We start from the raw sequence: 25,146 nt of genomic DNA on the forward strand, positions 1-25,146 counted from the left end.
GCCCCCCCCCCGACACACTGCCCCCCCGACACACTGCCCCCCCCGACACACTGCCCCCCCCGACACACTGCCCCCCCCCCGACACACTGCCCCCCCCCGACACACTGCCCCCCCGACACACTGCCCCCCCCCCCGACACACTGCCCCCCCCCCCCCGAACATAAGTAATAGGAGCAGGATTAAGCCATTCGGCCCCTCGAGCCTGCTCCGCCATTCAATAAGATCATGGCTGATCCGATGATGGACTCAGCTCCACTTCCCCGCCCGCTCCCCATAACCCTTTATTCCCTTATCGCTCAAAAATCTATCTATCTCCGCCTTAAATACATTCAATGACCCAGCCTCCACAGCTCTCTGGGGCAGAGAATTCCACAGATTTACAACCCTCGGAGAAGAAATTCCTCCTCATCTCAGTTTTAAATGGACGGCCCCTTATTCTGAAACTATGCCCCCTAGTTCTAGATTCCCCTGTGAGTGGAAATATCCTCTGCGTCCTTCCTGATCACTTGCTGTACCTGCATACTAACTTTTTGTGTTTCATAGACCCCCAGGTCCCTCTGTACTGCAGCACTTTGCAATTTTTCTCCATTCAAATTATAATTTACTTTTCCATTTTTTCTGCCAAAGTGGATAACCTCACATTTTTCCACATTATACTCCATCTGCCAAATTTTTGACCACTCACTTAGTCTGTCTATATCCCTTTGCAGATTTTCTGTGTCCTCCTCACAATTTGCTTTCCCATCCATCTTTGTATCATCAGCAAACTTGGCTACATTACACTCGGTCCCTTCATCCAAGTCATTAATATAGATTGTAAATAGTTGAGGCCCCAGCTCTGATCCCTGCGGCACCCCACTAGTTACTGATTGCCAACTGGAAAATGACCCATTTATCCCGACTCTCTGTTTTCTGTTAGTTAGCCAATCCTCAATCCATGCGAATATATTACCCCCAACCCCGTGAACATTTATCTTGTGCAGTAACCTTTTATGTGGCAACTTATCGAATGACTTCTGGAAATCCAAATACACCACATCCACTGGTTCCCCCTTATCCACCCGGCTCGTACATCCTCAAAGAACTCCAGCAAATTTGTCAAACATCATTTCCCTTTCATAAAACCATGCTGACTCTGCTTAATTGAATTGTGCTTTTCCAAATGTCCCGCTACTGCTTCCTTAATAATGGACTCCAGCGACAGATTTTCCCAACCACAGATGTTAGGCTAACTGGTCTATAGTTTCCTACTTTCTGTCTGCCTCCTTTTTTAAATAGGGACGTTACATTTGCGGTTTTCCAATCCGCTGGGACCTCTTCAGAATCCAGGGAATTTTGGTAAATTATAACCAATGCATCCACTATCTCTGCAGCCACTTCTTTTAAGACCCTGGGATGTAAGGCATCAGGTCCAGGGGACTTGTCCGCCTTTAGTCCCATTGTTTTACCGAGTACTACTTCATTAGTGATAGTGATTGTATTAAGTTCCTCGCTCCCTATAGCCCCTTGATTATCCACTATTGGGATGTTTTTAGTGTCTTCTACCGTGAAGACAGATACAAAATATTTGTTCAAAGTCTCTGCCATTTCCCCATCACCCATTCCCCACTATCTCTAATCTCTTCCATCCCTAAGACCCTCCGAAATCCCTGCACTCCTCCACTTCTGTCTCTTGAGCATCCCCAATTTCCACTGCTCCACCAGTGGCGGCCTTCAGCTGCCGGGGCCCCAAGCTCGGGAACTCCCTCTCGGCCCCCCGGCCCCTCGGCCTCTCCCTGTCGGCCCCTCGGCCTCTCGGCCCCTCGGCCTCTCCCTGTCGGCCTCTCGGCCCCTCGGCCTCTCCCTGTCGGCCCCTCGGCCCCTCCCTGTCGGCCCCTCGGCCTCTCCCTGTCGGCCCCTCGGCCTCTCCCTGTCGGCCCCTCGGCCTCTCCCTGTCGGCCCCTCGGCCTCTCCCTGTCGGCCCCTCGGCCTCTCGGCCCCTCGGCCTCTCCCTGTCGGCCCCTCGGCCTCTCGGCCCCTCGGCCTCTCCCTGTCGGCCTCTCCCTGTCGGCCCCCCGGCCCCTCCCTGTCGGCCCCTCGGCCCCTCCCTGTCGGCCCCTCGGCCCCCCGGCCTCTCCCTGTCGGCCTCTCGGCCCCCCGGCCCCTCCCTGTCGGCCCCTCGGCCTCTCGGCCTCTCCCTGTCGGCCCCTCGGCCTCTCGGCCTCTCCCTGTCGGCCCCTCGGCCTCTCGGCCCCTCGGCCTCTCCCTGTCGGCCCCTCGGCCTCTCAGCCCCTCGGCCTCTCCCTGTCGGCCCCTCGGCCTCTCGGCCCCCTGGCCCCTCCCTGTCGGCCCCCCGGCCCCTCCCTGTCGGCCCCTCGACCTCTCCCTGTCGGCCCCTCGCTGTCGGCCTCTCGGCCCCTCGGCCTCTCCCTGTCGGCCCCTCGGCCCCTCGGCCTATCCCTGTCGACCCCTCGCTGTCGGCCTCTCGGCCCCTCGGCCTCTCCCTGTCGGCCTCTCGGCCCCTCGGCCTCTCCCTGTCGGCCCCTCGGCCTCTCCCTGTCGGCCCCTCGGCCTCTCCCTGTCGGCCCCTCGGCCCCTCGGCCTCTCCCTGTCGGCCCCTCGGCCTCTCGGCCCCTCGGCCTCTCCCTGTCGGCCTCTCGGCCCCTCGGCCTCTCCCTGTCGGCCCCTCGGCCTCTGCCTGTCGGCCCCCCGGCCCCTCGGCCTCTCCCTGTCGGCCCCTCGGCCCCCCCTCTCGGCCCCCCCCCTCTCGGCCCCCCGGCCCCTCCCTCTCGGCCCCTCCCTCTCGGCCCCCCGGCCCCTCCCTGTCGGCCCCCCGGCCCCTCCCTGTCGGCCCCCCGGCCCCTCCCTCTCGGCCCCCCGGCCCCTCCCTGTCGGTCCCCCGGCCCCTCCCTGTCGGCCTCCCGACCCCTCCCTGTCGGCCCCCCGGCCCCTCGGCCTCTCCCTGTCGGCCCCTCGGCCTCTCCCTGTCGGCCCCTCGGCCTCTCGGCCCCTCGGCCTCTCCCTGTCGGCCTCTCGGCCCCTCGGCCTCTCCCTGTCGGCCCCTCGGCCTCTGCCTGTCGGCCCCCCGGCCCCTCGGCCTCTCCCTGTCGGCCCCTCGGCCCCCCCCTCTCGGCCCCCCCCCTCTCGGCCCCCCGGCCCCTCCCTCTCGGCCCCTCCCTCTCGGCCCCCCGGCCCCTCCCTGTCGGCCCCCCGGCCCCTCCCTCTCGGCCCCCCGGCCCCTCCCTGTCGGTCCCCCGGCCCCTCCCTGTCGGCCTCCCGACCCCTCCCTGTCGGCCCCCCGGCCCCTCGGCCTCTCCCTGTCGGCCCCTCGGCCCCTCCCTGTCGGCCCCCCGGCCCTTCCCTCTCGGCCCCTCGGCCCCTCCCTGTCGGCCCCCCGGCCCTTCCCTCTCGGCCCCTCGGCTCGGCCCCCCGGCCCCTCCCTGTCGGCCCCCCGGCCCTTCCCTCTCGGCCCCTCGGCCCCTCCCTGTCGGCCCCCCGGCCCCTCCCTCTCGGCCCCCCGGCCCCTCCCTCTCGGCCCCCCGGCCCCTCCCTCTCGGCCCCCCGGCCCCTCCCCTCCCCTCCCTCTCGGCCCCTCCCCTCCCCTCCCTCTCGGCCCCTCCCCTCCCCTCCCTCTCGGCCCCTCCCCTCCCCTCCCTCTCGGCCCCTCCCCTCCCCTCCCTCTCGGCCCCTCTACAACCCGTCTCTGTGGCCAGGCGTGTGGCCACCTGCCCTCGCGGTGTTTACTGCAGTCCGCACAGAACGCGCCCAGGTTACTGCTGCAGGCGCTAGAACAATGCAAGTTGTTGTTGTTGTTGTTGCGAGGCTTGTCAATCAGCCGCGGCCCCGCCCTCGCCCGGGTCAGGGGGCGGGGCTCAGTGACCGGAAGTGGCTGCTTTGCTTTAGGCCCGGACCCGAGCCCTTCCGCTCCGTCTGAAGCGGCGGCAGGAGGTAAAATCCGGCCCGGGGATTGGGCCTGCTCCCGGCCCCCGCTCCGAGCTCCGGCCTCGCCCGGCGGGCCGCCCCGGCCCCGGGCCCTCTCCACAATCCGCCGCCTGTGGGAGCGGCCGGGCCCCGGGCCTCGGGGAGTGAGCGCCGCCTTCCCGGCCCGGGGGGGAGAGGGTGAGGAGGTGATGTAAGCGGGGGCCCCCGCCCCCTGGGACCACATGCCGCCCCCTGCCCCCTGACCCTGGGACCACATGCCTCCCTCTGTCCCCTGCCCCCTGACCCTGGGACCACATGCCTCCCTCTGCCCCCTGCCCCCTGACCCTGGGACCACATGCCTCCCTCTGCCCCCTGGGACCACATGCCTCCCTCTGCCCCCTGACCCTGTGACCACATGCCTCCCTCTGTCCCCTGCCCCCTGACCCTGGGACCACATGCCTCCCTCTGTCCCCTTGCCCCCTGACCCTGTGACCACATGCCTCCCTCTGTCCCCTGCCCCCTGACCCTGGGACCACATGCCTCCCTCTGTCCCCTGACCCTGGGACCACATGCCTCCCTCTGTCCCCTGACCCTGTGACCACATGCCTCCCTCTGTCCCCTGCCCCCTGACCCTGGGACCATATGCCTCCCTCTGCCCCCTGACCCTGTGACCACATGCCTCCCTCTGTCCCCTGCCCCCTGACCCTGTGACCACATGCCTCCCTCTGTTCCCTGCCCCCTGACCCTGGGACCACATGCCTCCCTCTGTCCCCTGCCCCCTGACCCTGGGACCACATGCCTCCCTCTGTCCCCTGCCCCCTGACCCTGGGACCACATGCCTCCCTCTGTCCCCTGCCCCCTGACCCTGTGACCACATGCCTCCCTCTGTTCCCTGCCCCCTGACCCTGTGACCACATGCCTCCCTCTGTTCCCTGCCCCCTGACCCTGGGACCATATGCCTCCCTCTGCCCCCTGACCCTGTGACCACATGCCTCCCTCTGTCCCCTGCCCCCTGACCCTGTGACCACATGCCTCCCTCTGTTCCCTGTGAGCCTGTGTAAAGGGGCTCCACCATTTCTCTGAGATAATTTACCCGCTCACCACCTGCTCACCACCTGCTCTTCTCCCCAATCATAGGGACTCGGAGAAGATGTCCGGGATCGCCCTGAATCGCCTCTCGCAAGAAAGGAAAGCATGGAGGAAAGATCATCCATTTGTATGTATATTTACAGGGAATACGTTCCCACAGCAAACAATATCCCTCCCTATAACACATGATATAGGTTACATTGTTTAAAACTGGCTCCCATGTTAGCCGACATTGTTAACGGTTCTCTCTCCTCAGGTACTGTCTCCCTCTCCCTCAAATCTGCCGTCATCACCCCTCTCCTCAAAAAAACAACCCTCGACCATCCATCCTGGCAAACTACCGCCCCATCTATAACCTCCCTTTCCTCCAAAACCCTAGAACGTGTTATCGCCTCCCAAATCCATGCCCATCTTTCCCAGAACTCCATGTGTGAATCCCTCCAATCCGGTTTCTGCGCCTGACACAGTACTGAAACGGCTCTCATCAAAGTCACATGACATCCTTTGTGACTGTGACAAAGGCAAACTATCCCTCCCCACCCTCCTGAACCTGTCTGCGACCTTTGACATGGTTGCCCACTCCATCCTCCTCCAACACCTCTCCACCATGGTCCAGCTGGGTGGGACTGCACTCGCCTGGTTCCATTCTTATCCATCTAATCGTAGGCAGAGAATCTCCTGCAACGGCTTCTCTTCCCCCCCGCCCCCCGCATCGTTACCTCTGGTGTCCCCCAAGGATCTGTCCTTGGCCCCCTCCTATTTCTCATCTATCTGTACACTGATCACACCCAGCTCTACCTCACTACACCTTCTCTCGACCCCTCCTCGGTCTGTAAATTGTCAGACTGCTTGTCCGACATCCAGTTCTGGATCACCAGAAATTTTCTCCAATTGAATATTGGGAAGACCGAAGCCATTGTTTTCAGTCTCCACCACAAACTCTGTTCCCCAGACACTGACTCCATCCCTCTCCCCAACTTCAGTCTGAGGCTGAACCAGACTGTTCCCAACCTTAGTGTCATATTTGACCCTCAACTGAGCTTCCAGCCACATATCCACAGCATAACTAAGACCGCCTATTTCCACCTCCGTAACATCACCCGTCTCCACCCCTGCCTCAGCTCATCCGCTGCTGAAACCCTCATCCGTGTCTCGGTTATCTCTCAGCTTGACTATTCCAACGCACTCCTGGCTGGCCTCCCACATTCTACCCTATGTAAACTAGAGGTGATCCAAAACTTGGCTGCCCGTGTCCTAACTCGCACCAAGTCCCGCTCACCCATCACCCCCTGTGCTCGCTGACCTACATTGGCTTCCGGTTAAACAACGCCTCAATTTCAAAATTCTCATCCTTATTTTCGAACCCCTCCATGGACTCACCCCTCCCTATCTCTGTAATCTCCCCCAGCCCCACAAACTCCTGAGATGTCTGCACTCCTCTAATTCTGCTTCCCTGATTATAATCACTCAACCATCAGTGGCCGTGCCTTCTGTTACCTGGGCCCCAAGCTCTGGAACTCCCTCCCTAAACCTTTCCGCCTCTCTACCTCACTTTCCTCCTTCAAGACGCTCCTTAAAACATACATCACCTGTGTTAATTTCTAATTATGCAGCTCAGTGTCAAATTTTTAGCGCATAATACTCCTGTGAAGCCGCTTGGGATGTTTCACTACATCAAAGACGATGTAGAAATACAAGTTGTTGTACAAACATTTTGGGTGAGATTTATACAACACTTGGCACTGCACCAGAACATCCCACAGCTCTTCACAGCCAAACTGCTTCTAGGGATGCAGTTAAAACAGATGATGGGCATGATGGTTCAAGGGGTTGGACGGTATGTGAGGGGTCGGTGTCCTTGGTTCGAGGGGTTGGACGGTATGTGAGGGGTCCGTGTCCTTGGTTCGAGGGGTTGGACGGTATGTGAGGGGTCAGTGTCCGTGGTTCGAGGGGTTGGACGGTATGTGAGGGGTCAGTGTCCGTGGTTCGAGGGGTTGGACGGTATGTGAGGGGTCGGTGTCCTTGGTTCGAGGGGTTGGACGGTATGTGAGGGGTCAGTGTACTTGGTTCGAGGGGTTGGACGGTATGTGAGGGGTCAGTGTCCGTGGTTCGAGGGGTTGGACGGTATGTGAGGGGTCCGTGTACTTGGTTCGAGGGGTTGGACGGTATGTGAGGGGTCAGTGTCCGTGGTTCGAGGGGTTGGACGGTATGTGAGGGGTCCGTGTCCTTGGTTCGAGGGGTTGGACGGTATGTGAGGGGTCAGTGTCCGTGGTTCGAGGGGTTGGACGGTATGTGAGGGGTCCGTGTCCTTGGTTCGAGGGGTTGGACGGTATGTGAGGGGTCAGTGTCCGTGGTTCGAGGGGTTGGACGGTATGTGAGGGGTCAGTGTCCGTGGTTCGAGGGGTTGGACGGTATGTGAGGGGTCCGTGTACTTGGTTCGAGGGGTTGGACGGTATGTGAGGGGTCAGTGTCCGTGGTTCGAGGGGTTGGACGGTATGTGAGGGGTCCGTGTCCTTGGTTCGAGGGGTTGGACGGTATGTGAGGGGTCAGTGTCCGTGGTTCGAGGGGTTGGACGGTATGTGAGGGGTCAGTGTCCGTGGTTCGAGGGGTTGGACGGTATGTGAGGGGTCAGTGTCCGTGGTTCGAGGGGTTGGACGGTATGTGAGGGGTCCGTGTCCGTGGTTCGAGGGGTTGGACGGTATGTGAGGGGTCAGTGTCCGTGGTTCGAGGGGTTGGACGGTATGTGAGGGGTCCGTGTCCGTGGTTCGAGGGGTTGGACGGTATGTGAGGGGTCCGTGTACTTGGTTCGAGGGGTTGGACGGTATGTGAGGGGTCAGTGTCCGTGGTTCGAGGGGTTGGACGGTATGTGAGGGGTCCGTGTCCTTGGTTCGAGGGGTTGGACGGTATGTGAGGGGTCCGTGTCCGTGGTTCGAGGGGTTGGACGGTATGTGAGGGGTCCGTGTCCGTGGTTCGAGGGGTTGGACGGTATGTGAGGGGTCCGTGTCCATGGTTCGAGGGGTTGGACGGTATGTGAGGGGTCAGTGTCCGTGGTTCGAGGGGTTGGACGGTATGTGAGGGGTCGGTGTCCTTGGTTCGAGGGGTTGGACGGTATGTGAGGGGTCCGTGTCCGTGGTTCGAGGGGTTGGACGGTATGTGAGGGGTCAGTGTCCGTGGTTCGAGGGGTTGGACGGTATGTGAGGGGTCCGTGTCCGTGGTTCGAGGGGTTGGACGGTATGTGAGGGGTCCGTGTCCGTGGTTCGAGGGGTTGGACGGTATGTGAGGGGTCAGTGTCCGTGGTTCGAGGGGTTGGACGGTATGTGAGGGGTCAGTGTCCGTGGTTCGAGGGGTTGGACGGTATGTGAGGGGTCAGTGTCCGTGGTTCGAGGGGTTGGACGGTATGTGAGGGGTCCGTGTCCGTGGTTCGAGGGGTTGGACGGTATGTGAGGGGTCCGTGTACTTGGTACGGTATCTGAGGGGGTTGTGTTTGCAGAACTTCGTGCTTTGTGAATTGGGTACCGGTACGTGTGTTGTAAATCCTGTGACTGCTCTCCAGGGTTTTGTGGCTGTGCCGGTGAAGAATCCGGATGGCACGATGAACCTGATGAATTGGGAGTGTGCTATTCCAGGCAGAAAAGGGGTGAGTAAAAGCGGCCGAGGCCACATTCCACAGAATTAGTCCAATAAACTTTCTGATATAAAACCACCTTGCTTTTTGCCCCAACAGACGACTTGGGAAGGCGGCCTGTTTAAACTACGGGTGCTTTTTAAGGACGACTATCCCTCCTCACCACCAAAGTGTAAGTATGTGCAATAGACAGATGGCCTGTGGGGCCCACCCAGAGCATGCAGTGTGTTCCAGGGGCTGGCGTCTCTGGGTATCTGATGGTTTCCTGCTGAACACTCGGTGACTGTCACTGTCACAGCTTTGTGGCTGGAGAAATTCCAGCTGTTAATTCAGCTTGTTTTGTTTGCAGGGAATTTGAATTGAAATGTCACATGGAGCCTTTTTATTTGGATAATTTTGATTCGTAATTTGAATGAAGCAGAGTCAGCTGTTCGCCAGTGAGACTCACTGCATCAGCCTGAGCCTTGTGACAGCAGCGGCATATTGTGTGTGTGTGTGGCGGTGGGACCGACCCTTGCAGGGGGAGGGATGGGACCTCGGGGGGAGGGGGGGGCTCTCAGGATGGGGGGCCCTTGCAGTGGGTGACTCTCTGTGTATGATATGTTTACTTACCCCCTTCGCTACAATGCTTTTAATACTTTTGCTTTCGTTTTAAGGCAAATTTGAGCCGCCCATATTCCACCCAAACGTGTATCCATCGGGAACTGTGTGTCTGTCAATTCTAGAAGAGGAAAAGGACTGGCGGCCAGCAATCACCATCAAACAGGTACGGTCGAGGGGGTGGGGCGTGGTGTTTCATTGCAGCTCTGCAGAGAGCACTTTCACTAATTGTCACTGGCTATTTTAGCAACTGGTCTGTCTCCAACCATCGGGATAATCCAGGGCGTTGGAGGAAGCAACCTGTCGAAACTCCGAAGGAAGACGGGCTGCTTGTTAAACATATTCTAATGTGTCAGAGCAGACTGTTTCTCAGCCACTGTCCCAGCACAGAGCTCGATGAAATGATTGATGTCAGAATCCAGCAGTTTATTTTCCCCTGCGTACTCTCACTGGAGCCCCACTGCTATCCTCCCAAGTGGCCATTGTTCTGGGGGAGGTGGGACCAGTACAAACCGCACGGTCTGCACCTGGGCAGGACCGGAACCAATGTCCTAGGGGGAGTGTTTGCTAGTGCTGTTGGGGAGGAGTTAAACTAATATGGCAGGGGGATGGGAACCAATGCAGGGAGCCAGAGGGAAACAAAAAGGAGGCAAAAGCAAAAGACAGAAAGGAAATGAGGAAAAGTGGAGGGCAGAGAAACCCAAGGCAAAGAACAAAAAGGGCCACTGTACAGCAAAATTCTAAAAGGACAAAGGGTGTTAAAAAAACAAGCCTGAAGGCTTTGTGTCTTAATGCAAGGAGTATCCGTAATAAGGTGGATGAATTAACTGTGCAAATAGATGTTAACAAATATGATGTGATTGGGATTACGGAGACGTGGCTCCAGGATGATCAGGGCTGGGATTTCAACATCCAGGGGTATTCAACATTCAGGAAGGATAGAATAAAAGGAAAAGGAGGTGGGGTAGCATTGCTGGTTAAAGAGGAGATTAATGTAATAGTTCAGAAGGACATTAGCTTGGATGATGTGGAATCTATATGGGTAGAGCTGCAGAATACCAAAGGGCAAAAAACGTTAGTGGGAGTTGTGTACAGACCTCCAAACAGTAGTAGTGATGTTGGGGAGGGCATCAAACATGAAATTAGGGGTGCATGCAATAAAGGTGCAGCAGTTATAATGGGTGACTTTAATATGCACATAGATTGGGTTAACCAAACTGGAAGCAATACGGTGGAGGAGGAGTGCATAAGGGATGGTTTTTTAGACCAATATGTCGAGGAACCAACTAGGGGGAAGGCCATCTTAGACTGGGTGTTGTGTAATGAGAGAGGATTAATTAGCAATCTCGTTGTGCGAGGCCCCTTGGGGAAGAGTGACCATAATATGGTGGAATTCTGCATTAGGATGGAGAATGAAACAGTTAATTCAGAGACCATGGTCCAGAACTTAAAGAAGGGTAACTTTGAAGGTATGAGGCGTGAATTGGCTAGGATAGATTGGCGAATGATACTGAAGGGGTTGACTGTGGATGGGCAATGGCAGACATTTAGAGACCGCATGGATGAACTACAACAATTGTACACTCCTGTCTGGCGTAAAAATAAAAAGGGAAGGTGGCTCAACCGTGGCTATCAAGGGGAATCAGGGATAGTACTAAAGCCAAGGAAGTGGCATACAAATTGGCCAGAAATAGCAGCGAACCCGGGGACTGGGAGAAATTTAGAACTCAGCAGAGGAGGACAAAGGGTTTGATTAGGGCAGGGAAAATGGAATACGAGAAAAAGCTTGCAGGGAACATTAAGACGGATTGCAAAAGTTTCTATAGATATGTAAAGAGAAAAAGGTTAGTAAAGACAAACGTAGGTCCCCTGCAGTCAGAATCAGGGGAAGTCATAACTGGGAACAAAGAAATGGCGGACCAATTGAACAAGTACTTTGGTTCGGTATTCACTGAGGAGGACACAAACAACCTTCCGGATATAAAAGGGGTCGGAGGGTCTAGTAAGGAGGAGGAACTGAGGGAAATCCTTATTAGTCGGGAAATTGTGTTGGGGAAATTGATGGGATTGAAGGCCGATAAATCCCCAGGGCCTGATCGACTGCATCCCAGAGTACTTAAGGAGGTGGCCTTGGAAATAGCGGATGCATTGACAGTCATTTTCCAACATTCCATTGACTCTGGATCAGTTCCTATGGAGTGGAGGGTAGCCAATGTAACCCCACTTTTTAAAAAAGGAGGGAGAGAGATAACAGGGAATTATAGACTGGTCAGCCTGACCTCAGTAGTGGGTAAAATGATGGAATCAATTATTAAGGATGTCATAGCAGTGCATTTGGAAAGAGGTAATATGATAGGTCCAAGTCAGCATGGATTTGTGAAAGGGCAATCATGCTTGACAAATCTTCTGGAATTTTTTGAGGATGTTTCCAGTAGAGTGGACAAGGGAGAACCAGTTGATGTGGTATATTTGGACTTTCAGAAGGCTTTCGACAAGGTCCCACACAAGAGATTAATGTGCAAAGTTAAAGCACATGGGATTGGGGGTAGTGTGCTGACATGGATTGAGAACTGGTTGTCAGACAGGAAGCAAAGAGTAGGAGTAAATGGGGACTTTTCAGAATGGCAGGCAATGACTAGTGGGGTACTGCAAGGTTCTGTGCTGGGGCCCCAGCTGTTTACATTGTACATTAATGATTTAGACGAGGGGATTAAATGTAGTATCTCCAAATTTGCGGATGACACTAAGTTGGGTGGCAGTGTGAGCTGCGAGGAGGATGCTATGGGGCTGCAGATGACTTGGATAGGTTCGGTGAGTGGGCAAATGCATGGCAGATGAAGTATAATGTGGATAAATGTGAGGTTATCCACTTTGGTGGTAAAAACAGAGACAGACTATTATCTGAATGGTGACAGATTAGGAAAAGGGGAGGTGCAAAGAGACCTGGGTGTCATGGTACATCAGTCATTGAAGGTTGGCATGCAGGTACAGCAGGCGGTTAAGAAAGCAAATGGCATGTTGGCCTTCATAGCGAGGGGATTTGAGTACAGGGGCAGGGAGGTGTTGCTACAGTTGTACAGGGCCTTGGTGAGGCCACACCTGGAGTATTGTGTACAGTTTTGGTCTCCTAACTTGAGGAAGGACATTCTTGCTATTGAGGGAGTGCAGCGAAGGTTCACCAGACTGATTCCCGGGATGGCGGGACTGACCTATCAAGAAAGACTGGATCAACTGGGCTTGTATTCACTGGAGTTCAGAAGAATGAGAGGGGACCTCATAGAAACGTTTAAAATTCTGACTGGTTTAGACAGGATAGATGCAGGAAGAATGTTCCCAATGTTGGGGAAGTCCAGAACCAGGGGTCACAGTCTAAGGATAAGGGGTAAGCCATTTAGGACCGAGGAATTTCTTCACCCAGAGAGTGGTGAACCTGTGGAATTCTCTACCACAGAAAGTTGTTGAGGCCAATTCACTAAATATATTCAAAAAGGAGTTAGATGAAGTCCTTACTACTCGGGGGATCAAGGGGTATGGTGAGAAAGCAGGAATGGGGTACTGAAGTTGCATGTTCAGCCATGAACTCATTGAATGGCGGTGCAGGCTAGAAGGGCCGAATGGCCTACTCCTGCACCTATTTTCTATGTTTCTATGTCCGTGTCAGCAGAGCCTGATCCTGCCTTCACCCAGCAGATGCCACTGGATGGCGATCCGGGAGCTGGGGTTTTTACTTTACCCATTTCCTTGCCCCCTGCTGCACTTGATTTACTGCCCCGCCCCGCTCCGATCCGCTAACCCAGGCCCAGCATCTTCCTACTCTGCATGACTTTACGCTCTGTCGGGAGGCTCTGCTCCCGGTGTCCTGGCCAACATTCCTCTCTCAAAAAAACAGCAAAACAATCAACTGGTCAGTCAGCTCAATGTTTGTGCACCGACTGCATCAGGTTTGCAAACATAACTGACTGCAGATGATGTGATTGTTGACACGTGAGACACTGTGGCCGGTTGAGAGATGTGACTGCAGCTTGCCCTCCCTCCCTGAGGGGCTTCAGTTCAAACCCCGTGTTTGAAGTTTTAATGTTTCGATGAGAGTAGCTCAGGTGGTGGGAGTATTAACATAATTTAACTTCCAGCGGTTCCCCTGGCCTCTGGAACCCTAACCATCAGTAAAAAGCTGCTACTCAATTCGTTCGTTCTTTGTTTTTCTCCACCCTCTCCAGAATTACCATGTGGGAGGAGGGGGAAGTGTCCCGCCTGTGAAAGCATGCAGTGTTCACATTTTGCTTCTTTGTTTACTTTACCCCCCCCAGATATTATTGGGTATTCAAGAACTTTTAAATGAACCAAACATTCAGGACCCCGCTCAAGCGGAAGCGTACACAATCTACTGGTAAGTATCGGCTCCTGGTCTGTCCTGCGCGGCACTGTGCTGTCCATACAGGCTGCTGTGCGGAGCCTCGTGGGGTGGGCTGTGAGGTCTGATGTTACCTGAAATCGCCGGGGATATTCACAGATCAACATTCCAGTGTTTCTCTTGCCAATATCAGAGAACGGTTACAGCCCGGAAGGAGGCCATTCGGCCCGTCGATCCTGTGCCGGCTCTCTGCAAGAGCACCTCGGCCAGTCCCACTCCCCCGCCCTTTCCCCGGAGCCCTGCCATTTTTTTTCTTTCAGATACTTATTGAATTCTCTTGAAAGCCACGATTGAGTCTGCCTCCACCACTCTCTCAGGCAGCGTATTCCAGATCCGAACCACTCGCTGCGTAAAAACGTTTTCCCTCGTGTCGCCTTTGGTTCTGCTGCCAATCACCTTAAATCTGTGTCCTCTGGTTCCCGACCCTTCCACCAATGGGAACAGTCTCTCTCTCTCTACTCTGTCCAGACCCCTCATGATTTTGAACACCTCGATCAAATCTCCTCTCAACCTTCTCTGCTCCAAGGAGAACAACCCCAGCTTCTCCAGTCTATCCCCGTCACTGAAGTCCCTCATCCCTGGAACCATTCTCGGAAATCTTTTCTGCTCCCTCTCTAAGGCCTTCACATCCTTCCTAAAGTGCGGGGCCCAGAATTGGACACAATACTCCAGTGGGGCCAAACCCGTGTTTTATACAGGGTCATCGTAACCTCCTATAATACTCTAAGCCTCCATTTATGAAACCCAGGATCCCATATGGTTTTGTAATCGCTTTCTCAACCTGCCCTGCCCCCTTCAATGATTTGTGCCCATATACCCCCAGGTCTCTCTGTACATGCAGCCCCTTTAGGATTGTACCCTTTAGTTTATATTGCCTCTCCTCATTCTTCCTACCAAAATGTATCATTTTGCACTTTTCTGCGTTAAATTTCCATCTGCCCCGTGTCTGCGCATTCCACCAGCCTGTCTGTGTCTTCCTGAAGTCTATCACTATCATAGAAGTTTACAGCACGGGAGGAGGCCATTTCAGCCCATCAAGTCTGCTCCGGCCAACAAAGAGCTATCCAGCCTAATCCCACTTTCCAGCTCTCGGTCCGTAGGTTACAGCACTTCAGGTGCACATCCAGGTACTTTTTAAATGTGGTGAGGGTTTCTGCCTCTACCACCCTTTCAGTGAGTTCCAGACCCCCACCACCCTCTGGGTGAAGAAATTTAATCTCAAATCTCCTCTTAAACCTTCTACCACTTACTTTAAATCTATGCCCCCTGGTTATTGACTCCTCTGCTAAGGGAAATAGGTCCATCCTATCCACTCTATCTAGGCCCCTCATAATTTTATACACCTCAATAAGGTCTCCCCTCACCCTCCTCTGTTCCAAACAAACTCAACCTATCCAATCTTTCCTCATTGCTAAAATTCTCCAGTCCAGGCAACATCCTCGTAAATCTCCTCTGTACCCTCTCTAGTGCGATCACATCTTTCCTGTAATATGCTGACCAGAACTGTGTGCAGTAGCTGTGGCCTAACCAGTGTTTTATACAGTTCAAGCATAACCTCCTCTTGTATTCTATGCCTCGGCTAATGAAGGCAAGTATTCTGTATGCCTTCTTTAACCACCTTACCTACCTGGCCTGCTACCTTCAGGGATCTGTGGACATGCACTCCCAGGTCCCTCTGTTCCTCTACACTTCTCAGTGTCCTACCATTTAATGCCTTCCCCAAATGCATTCCCTCACACTTATGTGGATTGAATTCCATTTGCTACTGTTCTGTCCACCTAACCAGTTCATCGATATCTTCCTGCAGTCTGCAGTTTCATTATCGTCAGTGTCAGCTCTGGCTCAGTGGGCAGCACACTCAGCTCTGAGTCAGAGGGTTGTGGGCTCAAGTCCCTCTCCAGGAACTTGAGCACAAAAATCTAGGCTCACACTCCCAGTGCAATGCTGTGCTGTTGGAGATGTTGTCTTTTGGATGAAACGTTAAACCAAGGCCCTGTCTGCTCTCTAAGGTGAATATAAAAGATCCCATGGCACTACTTCAAAGAGCAGGGGAGTTATCCCCGACGTCTTGACCAATATTTGTCCCTTAATCAACACAACAAAAACAGATTACCTGGTCATTATCATATTGCTGTGTGTGGGAGCTTGCTGTGTGCAAATTGGCTGCCACGTTTCCCACATTACAACAGTGACTGCACTCCAAAAGTACTTCATTGGCTGTAAAGTGCTTTGAGACATCTGGTGGTCATGAAAGGCGCTATAGAAATGCAAGTCTTTCTTTCAACCACAAAGCCGATTTTAGTATCATCTGCAAACTTCTTAATCACACCCCCTACATTCAAGTCTAAATCATCTTCCTCACTGGTCACTATACTGCCAAGTTTTGTGTCATCTGCAATTTTGAAATTGTGCCCTGTACACCACACCCAAGTCTTAAGTCATTATTAGATATCAAGAAAAGCTGTGTTCCTAGAAACTTCCTCCAGTCCCAGAAACAACCGTTGACCACTACTCTCTGTTCCCTGTCACTGAGACAATCCCGTATCCATGCTGTCACTGTCCCTTTTATTCCATGGGCTGCAACTTTGCTGCAAGCCGATTATGTGGCATTTTATCAAACACCATTTGGAAATCCAAGTACACCACGCCAACCGCATTGCCCTCATCGACCCTCTCTGTTACCTCATCAAAAAACTCAATCCAGTTAATTAAACACAATTTGCTTTTAACAAATCTGTGCTGGCTTTCCTTAATTAATCCATATTTGTCCAAGTCACTATATGAAGACAATTTTCTTTGTGGATTTTGGTCATTTTTTGGAAGCTGTTGGGGACACGGGGATTCAAGGGATGTAGATTCAAAAATCTGTGAGGTGGCATTTATCGGAAATGCTGCCAGCTCAGTTACACCTACAATCGAGCATCGTACATGGCCTTTCTCGTCTTTGTTTCTGTGACTTCAGTTGAAGCCTTGAGATTCTGTTGAGAAACATAAGAAATAGGAGCAGGAGTAGGCCAGACGGCCCCTCGAGCCTGCTCCGCCATTCAATAGGATCATGGCTGATCTGATCATGGACTCAGCTCCACTTCCCCGCCCCCTCCCCATAACCCTTTATCGTCTATTTCTGTCTTAAATTTATTCAATGTCCCAGCTTCCACAGCTCTCTGAGGCAGCGAATTCCACAGATTTACAACCCTCAGAGAAGAAATTTCTCCTCATCTCAAGTTTTAAATGGGCGGCCCCTTATCCTAAGACCATGCCCTCTAGTTCTAGTCTCCCCCATCAGTGGAAACATCCTCTCTGCATCCACCTTGTCGAGCCCCCTCATAATCTTATACGTTTCGATAAGATCACCTCTCATTCTTCTGAACTCCAATGAGTAGAGGCCCAACCTACTCAACCTTTCCTCATAAGTCAATCCCCTCATCCCCGGAATCAACCGAGTGAACCTTCTCTGAACTGCCTCCAAAGCAAGTATATCCTTTCATAAAAAAGAAAGCAGCCATTGAATGCCGTTTACGATCCCAGATTTTTAAAGCATGCACAGCTGCTGCAGTGGAATAGTTGGATCACTCCCCTGAGCTGGGCCCTTTCCTGCAGTGTGAATGGAAAAGGCTTTGTATTCATGCTGCACTAAGCTTGGACTGTTTCACACTGACCTGCTGTTAATGTGCTGGGTTCAAAGGGAGGGAGGGCGGGAGTGTGGGGGTTTAATGTCAGACTGGGAGTGAAGCTGGGGATGGCCTGATGTGTGAGCTGGAGGTCCTGTCCAGTAATTCACTGGCAGGCTCACTGTTACCTCTACAGGGCTGTGGATCATCGGCCAATGCCCAATTCGGTGAATATACTGGGACTGGATCCCTGTTATAACTGGCTTGCTCATGGGGGCCCGGTGAGGTTGCTGAAGGGGAAAGGTTAGAAACACTTTGTTGGAGAGGGGCAGGCCCGCAGCACTGTCCCAGCAGTGAGGCCAGAGTTTGGGGTTTGCGAACGGAAAGCTCCCCTCTCCGTGTTGCCTGGGGCCGAGCGGGGCTCGCTGACTGAGTGCCGCTCAGTCACTGTCGCTTTGCTAATGCTGTGCCTCTTCCTTTCACAGCCAAAACCGCGTGGAGTACGACAAGAGGATTCGCGCCCAGGCCCGGCGCTTCAACCCCACATAGCCCGGGCCTGGCGGGCAGGAGGTGGTCAGCCAGTCCTGGTCCTTTAGTGAAGTGACCAGTTCCCCATCGGGCCTTTGTTTTATAAAGTGCCGCTGCACTCTCTGCGTGTCCCCGGCTCCGGCCCCGGCCCCGGCCCCGGCCCCGGGAATGGCCGGGTCCCAGCCCAATCCACACTTTGTATTTTTGATGGTTGATGTAAAGAAATAAACTTGCTTTTATTTTAATAAGAAGCTGATCTTCCGAGTACTGTAAAGGCTGAAACTTTTATACTTCCCGTGATGCAGTGTAGATACCGCCTCGTGCGGCTGTTGTGTCCGTGTCGGGGCTGAACCCGAGCCCGGGGGCGGGGGCTGAACCCGGGGGTGGGGGCGGGGGCTGAACCCGGGGGTGGGGGCGGGGGCTGAACCCGGGGGTGGGGGCGGGGGCTGAACCCGGGGGTGGGGGCGGGGGCTGAACCCGAGCCCGGGGGCGGGGGCTGAACCCGGGGGTGGGGGCGGGGGCTGAACCCGGGGGTGGGGGCGGGGGGGGCTGAACCCGAGCCCGGGGGGGCTGAACCCGGGGGTGGGGGCGGGGGGGGCTGAACCCGAGCCCGGGGGGGGGCGGGGCTGAACCCGAGCCCGGGGGCGGGGCTGAACCCGGGGGCGGGGTGTCGGGCGGGCGGTCAGTCCTGCGGCCATCACTCGGGCCGCGCATTCTCGTCCAATCACAGCTTCCCCTTTCCCGCTCTCGGCGGCTCGCTCTCTGACAGTTGAGATTTGAACCTCAGCCCCGCCCTCCCACCAACCGCCTCACGTCCCGCGCGCCCTCGGCCCCGGGCCCTCCCTCGCCCCCCGGGCCCTCCCTCACCCCGCCCCCTCACCCCCCGGACCCTCCCTCGCCCCACCCCTCACCCCCCGGGCCCTCCCTCACCCCACCCCTCACCCCCCGGGCCCTCCCTCACCCCGCATCCTCCCGCCCCCTCACCCCCTGGGCCCTCCCTCACCCCGCCCCCACCTTCCGGGCCCTCCCTCACCCCACCCCTCGCCCCCCGGGCCCTCCCTCACCCCGCATCCTCCCTCACCCCCCGGACCCTCCCTCGCCCCACCCCTCACCCCCCGGGCCCTCCCTCACCCCCCGGGCCCTCCCTCACCCCACCCCTCACCCCCCAGGCCCTCCCTCACCCCACCCCTCACCCCCCGGACCCTCCCTCGCCCCACCCCTCACCCCCCGGGCCCTCCCTCACCCCCCGGGCCCTCCCTCACCCCACCCCTCACCCCCCGGACCCTCCCTCACCCCCCGGGCCCTCCCTCACCCCACCCCTCACCCCCCGGACCCTCCCTCGCCCCACCCCTCACCCCCCGGGCCCTCCCTCACCCCGCATCCTCCCGCTCCCCCTCACCACCCAGGCCCTCCCTCACCCCACCCCGCATCCTCCCGCTCCCCTCACTCCCAGGGCCCCTCACCCACCGGGCCCTGGGCCCCACCCTCACCGCCCAGCCCCCCCGGACCCTCTCACTCCCCCGCCCCCCCCATCCCCGGGCTCCCCTCAACCCCCACTCCCCCATCCCTTGGGCTTCCCTCACCCCCCTGGGCCCCGCCCCCCCATCCCCGGGCTCCCTTCACCCCCTGCTTCCCCCCCATCCCCGGGCTCCCTTCAACCTCGCTCTCCCCCCCACCCCCCCCCCCCATATCCCCGGGCCCCCCGCTCCATCCCGGACCCCTCCCCCATCCCAGGGACCATTTACTACAATGCAGGAACAGGAGGCTCAGTGTGGGCAGTGGGCAGGCTGGGGAAAGCAGGTGGAGTGCAGACTGAAGGCGGGTGATGGATGAAGATATGGCGGGTGATGGGTCTGGTGCTGGGCTTTTGTCAGAAACCCTTTGCCGGGTGACTGAGCCCAACACCTGGATCCACCTGTTCCAGGGCCACAACTCGAGTGTCTCCGGTGTCTTTTTGTGAGAGAGATGTGAAAGAAGGATGGAAATCGGGCTGAGGGCAGAAGAAGGTTCCTTGAATGAACATTTCACCCGGCTGTTTCATGACCCGTCCGCATGAGGTAAAAAAACATGAAATGTGAAAGGTGGTGTCTAGTGATCTAAGAACATAAGAATTAGGAGCAGTATTCGGCCCCTCGAGCCTGCTCCGCCATTCAATGAGATCACGGCTGATCTCCCTCAACTCCACTTTCCTGCACTGTCCCCATATCCCTCGATTCCCTTAATATCCAAAAATCTATTGATCGCAGCCTTGAATATACTCACAGACTGAGCCTCCACAGCCCCCTGGGGCAGAGAATTCCAAAGATTCACCACCCTCTGAGTGAAGAAAAAAGTTTCTCCTTATCTCAGTCCTAAATGGCTGACCCCTTATCCTGAGACTGTGACCCCTGGTTCTAGACTCCCCAGCCCGGGGGGAAACATCCTCCCTGCATCTACCCTGTCACACCCTGTAAGAGTTTTGTATGTTTCAATGAGATCACCTCTCATTCTTCTAAACTCTAGAGAATATCGGCCCAGTCTACTCAATCTCTCCTCATAGGACAATCCCCCCATCCCAGGAATCAGTCTGGTGAACCTTCGTTGCACTCCCTCAATGGCAAGTATATCTTTCCTTAGGTAAGGAGACCAAAACTGTGCACCATACTCCAGGTGTGGTCTCTCCAGGGTCCGATATAATAGCATGGCAGTGGCGTTGTCAATAGCCGCCCCTCAGCCTAACACCCTAAGCCTAACTAATAACCCTAAATCGTGCAGTGTCAATAGGGTGATGCAGGGTCGTGTTACGGTGTCAATGGTCATTGTATGTCGATGGTGATGCTGGTCGGCCGCGATGTCAATAGTCACTCCGAACGGGGAACAGCACACCCAAAAAACCTTGGAAAAAGCCCGAAGGGAGATACTTTATTTGAACACTAAAGGTTATAGAGTAAAGCACGCAGATTGCCATGGAAAGAATGGCTCCTCTTTTCCCCTCTCCTTGCAGCTTTTTCCCACTGCGGAGGAGCCAGAGATGATGCTGACAAGGTGTATGCAGCAGAGAGTGTTCTGGTCTTGTGGTTCAATAGTGAATAATCACTGAGGCAGCCAGTGGTTGTAAATAGATTAGGAGTACAGGAGGTCAAACAAGACAGGAGCATTCCTGCCCAGAGTGCTGGGTGGCTCAGTCTCGGGCCCATTCTGACTTCTCATATTCCAGGGTGGTATGGCAGAGATGTTTAAAATTATGAAAGATGGGATGGGGTAGATAGAACTAAGCTGTTTCCAATGGTTGAGGGGTCAAGACAACAAGCCACAGATACAAGATTAACTACAAGAGATTTAGAATAATGATCAAGAGAAACTTCCTTACACAGAGAGTTGTGAGACTGGGGAATTCACTTCCAGGGTTAGAAACTGGGGCACAAAGTTCTGTGGTGACAAAGTGTCCTCATGTTATTCCTCAACCAATGTCTGTCCCACCTGTGACAGGGTCTGTGGCTCTTGTATTGGACTGTTCAGCCACCTAAGGACTCATTGAACTGCGAGGAGGATGCTATGAGGCTGCAGAGTGACTTGGATAGGTTAGGTGAGTGGGCAAATGCATGGCAGATGAAGTATAATGTGGATAAATGTGAGGTTATCCACTTTGGTGGTAAAAACAGAGAGACAGACTATTATCTGAATGGTGACAGATTCGGAAAAGGGGAGGTGCAACGAGACCTGGGTGTCATGGTAGATCAGTCATTGAAGGTTGGCATGCAGGTACAGCAGGCGGTTAAGAAAGCAAATGGCATGTTGGCCTTCATAGCGAGGGGATTTGAGTACAGGGGCAGGGAGGTGTTGCTACAGTTGTACAGGGTCTTGGTGAGGCCACACCTGGAGTATTGTGTACAGTTTTGGTCTCCTAACTTGAGGAAGGACATTCGTGCTATTGAGGGAGTGCAGCGAAGATTCACTAGACTGATTCCCGGGATGGTGGGACTGACATATCAAGAAAGACTGGATCAACTGGGCTTGTATTCACTGGAGTTCAGAAGAATGAGAGGGGATCTCATGGAAACGTTTAAAATTTTGACGGGTTTAGACAGGTTAGATGCAGGAAGAATGTTCCCAATGTTGGGGAAGTCCAGAACCAGGGGTCACAGTCTAAGGATAAGGGGTAAGCCATTTAGGACCGAGATGAGGAGAAACTTCTTCACCCAGAGAGTGGTGAACCTGTGGAATTCTCTACCACAGAAAGTAGTTGAGGCCAATTCACTAAATATATTCAAAAAGGAGTTAGATGTAGTCCTTACTACTAGGGGGATCAAGGGGTATGGCGAGAAAGCAGGAAGGGGGTACTGAAGTTGCATGTTCAGCCATGAACTCATTGAATGGTGGTGCAGGCTCGAAGGGCCGAATGGCCTACTCCTGCACCTATTTTCTATGTTTCTATGCTTCTATTTTAAGAGTGGAAGCAAGTCTTCCTTGATTCCACGGGACTGCCTGTGATTGATTGATCATGTTATCTGAGACAGGCCTCAGCCCAGTCATTTACTCCAAATGTTGATGCAATGGTTCAAGCTCAGAGATGCCAGGGATCGGGAACAGCAGCAACAGGAAATAAAATCTAAATGTAAGTAAGTACCATCTAGTTTATCTTCATCTATTTCTAGTTTAATAACTTTTGTTGAATGTGGCCTACGCCAAAGGCTGTGATATTGGATCAGACCCATCATTGGAAAGGAGTTTGACACCCCTGGCCTAAAATGTGAGATCCATAGCAACAGAATTGAGAGTGAATGAAGGTGAGGCAACTGTGCCAGACCCCAGGCTGGCTGCACCAGTGAGGGCCTCTGCACTAAGCCGATATTTATGGCATCTGTAGACAATAATTTGCAACTGAGCTCCAGTATATTCTACACACAGTATCAGTCTGATTTTAAATGATTATTATGGGCCAGGACTGGGTCAGGAAGGGGACAGACTGTCAGGTTCTGTGCTCCTGGTCACTGTAGCCTGTGCGAATGGACATCCATTGAGAGCAACATCGAGTTCGGCCGTGTTGTGTCCTCAGTCAAATCGCCCGACACGCACTGGGAATTACATGTGGAGTGGCCACTGGAACTATCCCAGCAACCGCAGCATTTTAAGGCTAGGAGGGCGATATGTGGCTCTCCTGTCGAGGGCTCTCCCGTTTTAGCTCCCTGCTGTGTTGTGTTGTGCCAGTTATCTGTCTTTAGGTGTCAGTGTTGTGCACTCTATCGGAATGATTCCTGCTGTTCCCCCTTTTAATGCCTTTCCAGTACACCGGACCCACCCCCACAGTACCCAGCTACGCCCTGAACTCCCCTCCCACACCCCTCACATTATTGATTACATTTTCAATACATATTTTTTTAAATAATTGGTTTGAAATGTAAATTGCCTTTTACTGCTATGGGTCCACTTGGCTCACGTACCTCACTAATATCCTGAGCTCAGCTCCTCAACATAAAAAAAAGAAAGACTTGTATCACAACCTCAGCACGTCCCAGCACTTTAAAACCAATGAAGTACTTTTGGAGTGTAGTCACTGTTGTAATGTGGGAAACACAGCAGCCAATCTGCACACAGCAAGCTCCCACACACAGCAATGTGATAAAGACCAGATAATCTGTTTTAGTGATGTTGATTGAGGGATAAATATTGGCCCAAGACACTGGGAAGAACTCCCTCTGCTCATCTTTGAAATAGTGCCCTGGGATTTTTTACGTCCACCTGATAGGTCAGACGGGACCTCGGTTTAACGTCTCATCCGAAAGACGGCACCTCAGGCAGTGCAGCACTCCCTCAGCACTGCACTGTAGTGTCAGCCTAGATGTTTGTGCTGAAGTCTTTGGAGTGGAACTAGCACACACAACCTTCTGACTCTGGGGCCGGAGTGCTACCCACTGAACCACAGCTGAAACTAGGGATGTACAACCTCCTAAACCAGTGCATTGGCCACGTATGGTATCGCAAGAATGGGAGCTCCGATGCACATGCAAGTGACTGCCCCAAATGCGCAAACATGTGATCCCGGGGAGCACTGAAGTCTTACCAACAGCAGGAGGCTGGTGCCTGAGGTAAGAGAGACACACAGAGTGATCATTGTCTCAATCAGCCAGCATCCCAGAATCATCCATCGCCATCCCCTGGATTTGTTCTGTTCCACCACCGCTGGGTGCACAGTGGTATACAGCCGGGCCGGGGGTTGGCCCTGGGAATCCTCAACATCAACTCCTGAAAAGTGCAAGAAAACCCACTGATCACTGAACAAACCACCGCGCCGTCCAGCCCAGGAAAGTGCTGAACTCCTCTCTCTCTCTCTCTCCCCCCTCTGTGTCTGTCTCTCTCTCTGTCTGTGTCTCTCTATCTGTCTGTCTCTATGTCTGCCGTTGTCTGTCTCTGTGTTTCTCTCTCTCTATGTTCTCTCTCCCTCTGTTCTGTCTCTGTGTGTCTCTCACTCTCTGTCTCTGTGTGTCTCTCACTCTCCCTCTCTATTTTTCTCTCTCTCTCCCCCTCTATGTGTATCTCTCTCTCTGTCTCTCACTCTCTGACTCTCACTCTGTGTGTCTCTCTGTCTCTCTCTCACTCTCTCCCTCTGTGTGTCTCACTCCCTCTGTGTGCCTCCCTCCCTCTGTGTGTCTCCCTCTGTGCCTCCCTCCCTCTCTGTGTCTCTTTCCCAGTGTGTCTCTTTTGTTCTGTGCCTCTCCCTGTCTGTGCCTCTCTCTCCCTTTCTCTCTTTTTGTGTCTCGCTCCTTCTGTGTTTCACTCTCTGTGTTTCTCCATCTGTCTCTCTTTCTCGCTCTGTGTGTGTGTCTTGTTCTGTGTGTGTCCCTCGCTGTGTGTGTGTCCCTCGCTGTGTGTGTGTCCCTCGCTGTGTGTGTGTCCCTCGCTGTGTGTGTGTGTCTCGCTGTGTGTGTGTGTGTCTCGCTGTGTGTGTGTGTCTCTCGCTGTGTGTGTGTCGGTGTGTGTGTGTGTGTCTCGCTCGCTGTGTGTGTGTCTCGCTCGCTGTGTGTGTGTCTCTCGCTGTGTGTGTGTGTCTCTCGCTGTGTGTGTGTGTGTCTCTCGCTGTGTGTGTGTGTGTCTCTCGCTGTGTGTGTGTCTCTGTCTTGCTCACTGTGTGTGTGTGTCCCTCGCTGTGTGAGTGTCTTTCAGTGTGTGTGTGTGTCTGTGTCTCTCGCTCGCTGTGTGTGTCTCCCTCGCTGTGTGGCCAAGACTGGGAATTAAACACACAGGGGTATCTGACAATTCAGAAAGATAGACAAGAAGGGAAAGGAGGTGGGGTAGCTCTGTTAATAAAGGATGATATCAGGGCAGTTGTGAGAGATGATATTGGCTCTAATGAACAAAATGTTGAATCATTGTGGGTGGAGATTAGAGATAGTAAGGGGAAAAAG

At 54.4% G+C, this 25,146-nt stretch overlaps 2 protein-coding genes across 8 annotated transcripts in view; both read left to right on the plus strand.

The window, feature by feature from the left end:
• The first annotated feature begins 3,749 nt into the window (after positions 1-3,749).
• Positions 3,750-18,015, plus strand: ube2ia (ubiquitin-conjugating enzyme E2Ia). 2 transcript variants are annotated; one of them, XM_070900029.1, is made up of 7 exons: positions 3,750-3,774; positions 5,038-5,116; positions 8,543-8,626; positions 8,714-8,786; positions 9,271-9,380; positions 13,522-13,601; positions 17,722-18,015. In XM_070900029.1, coding segments are annotated over exons 1-7 (492 nt in total). In that variant the 5' UTR covers positions 3,750-3,772; the 3' UTR covers positions 17,786-18,015. The 2 variants fall into 2 exon arrangements, with proteins under 2 accessions (XP_070756130.1, XP_070756131.1); XM_070900030.1 differs by lacking the exon at positions 3,750-3,774 and adding an exon at positions 3,841-3,927.
• Positions 18,016-19,455: 1,440 nt separating this feature from the next.
• The window catches only part of baiap3 (BAI1 associated protein 3), a 412,688-nt gene continuing 406,997 nt past the window's right edge, over positions 19,456-25,146 (plus strand). For 2 of the 6 annotated variants that reach the window (XM_070901469.1, XM_070901471.1), the window contains exons 1-2: positions 19,456-19,821; positions 22,261-22,362. In XM_070901469.1, coding sequence (XP_070757570.1) covers positions 19,817-19,821; positions 22,261-22,362 — 107 coding nt within the window. In that variant the 5' untranslated portion in view covers positions 19,456-19,816. Of the gene's footprint in view, positions 19,822-22,260; positions 22,363-25,146 lie in introns of those variants that run through there. The other 4 variants (XM_070901475.1, XM_070901472.1, XM_070901473.1 and 1 more) reach the window with 3 other exon arrangements.

The sequence above is a fragment of the Pristiophorus japonicus genome, chromosome 15 (assembly GCF_044704955.1).
Source record: "Pristiophorus japonicus isolate sPriJap1 chromosome 15, sPriJap1.hap1, whole genome shotgun sequence".
NCBI classification, from domain to species: Eukaryota; Metazoa; Chordata; class Chondrichthyes; family Pristiophoridae; genus Pristiophorus; species Pristiophorus japonicus.

Excerpts from the sequence above, each read along its gene's own strand:
- ube2ia (XM_070900029.1), top strand. Across the intron at positions 8,627-8,713 it reads CTATTCCAGGCAGAAAAGGG|ACGACTTGGGAAGGCGGCCT; the intron begins GTGAGTAAAAGC and ends TTGCCCCAACAG. Across the intron at positions 9,381-13,521 it reads CAGCAATCACCATCAAACAG|ATATTATTGGGTATTCAAGA; the intron begins GTACGGTCGAGG and ends TACCCCCCCCAG.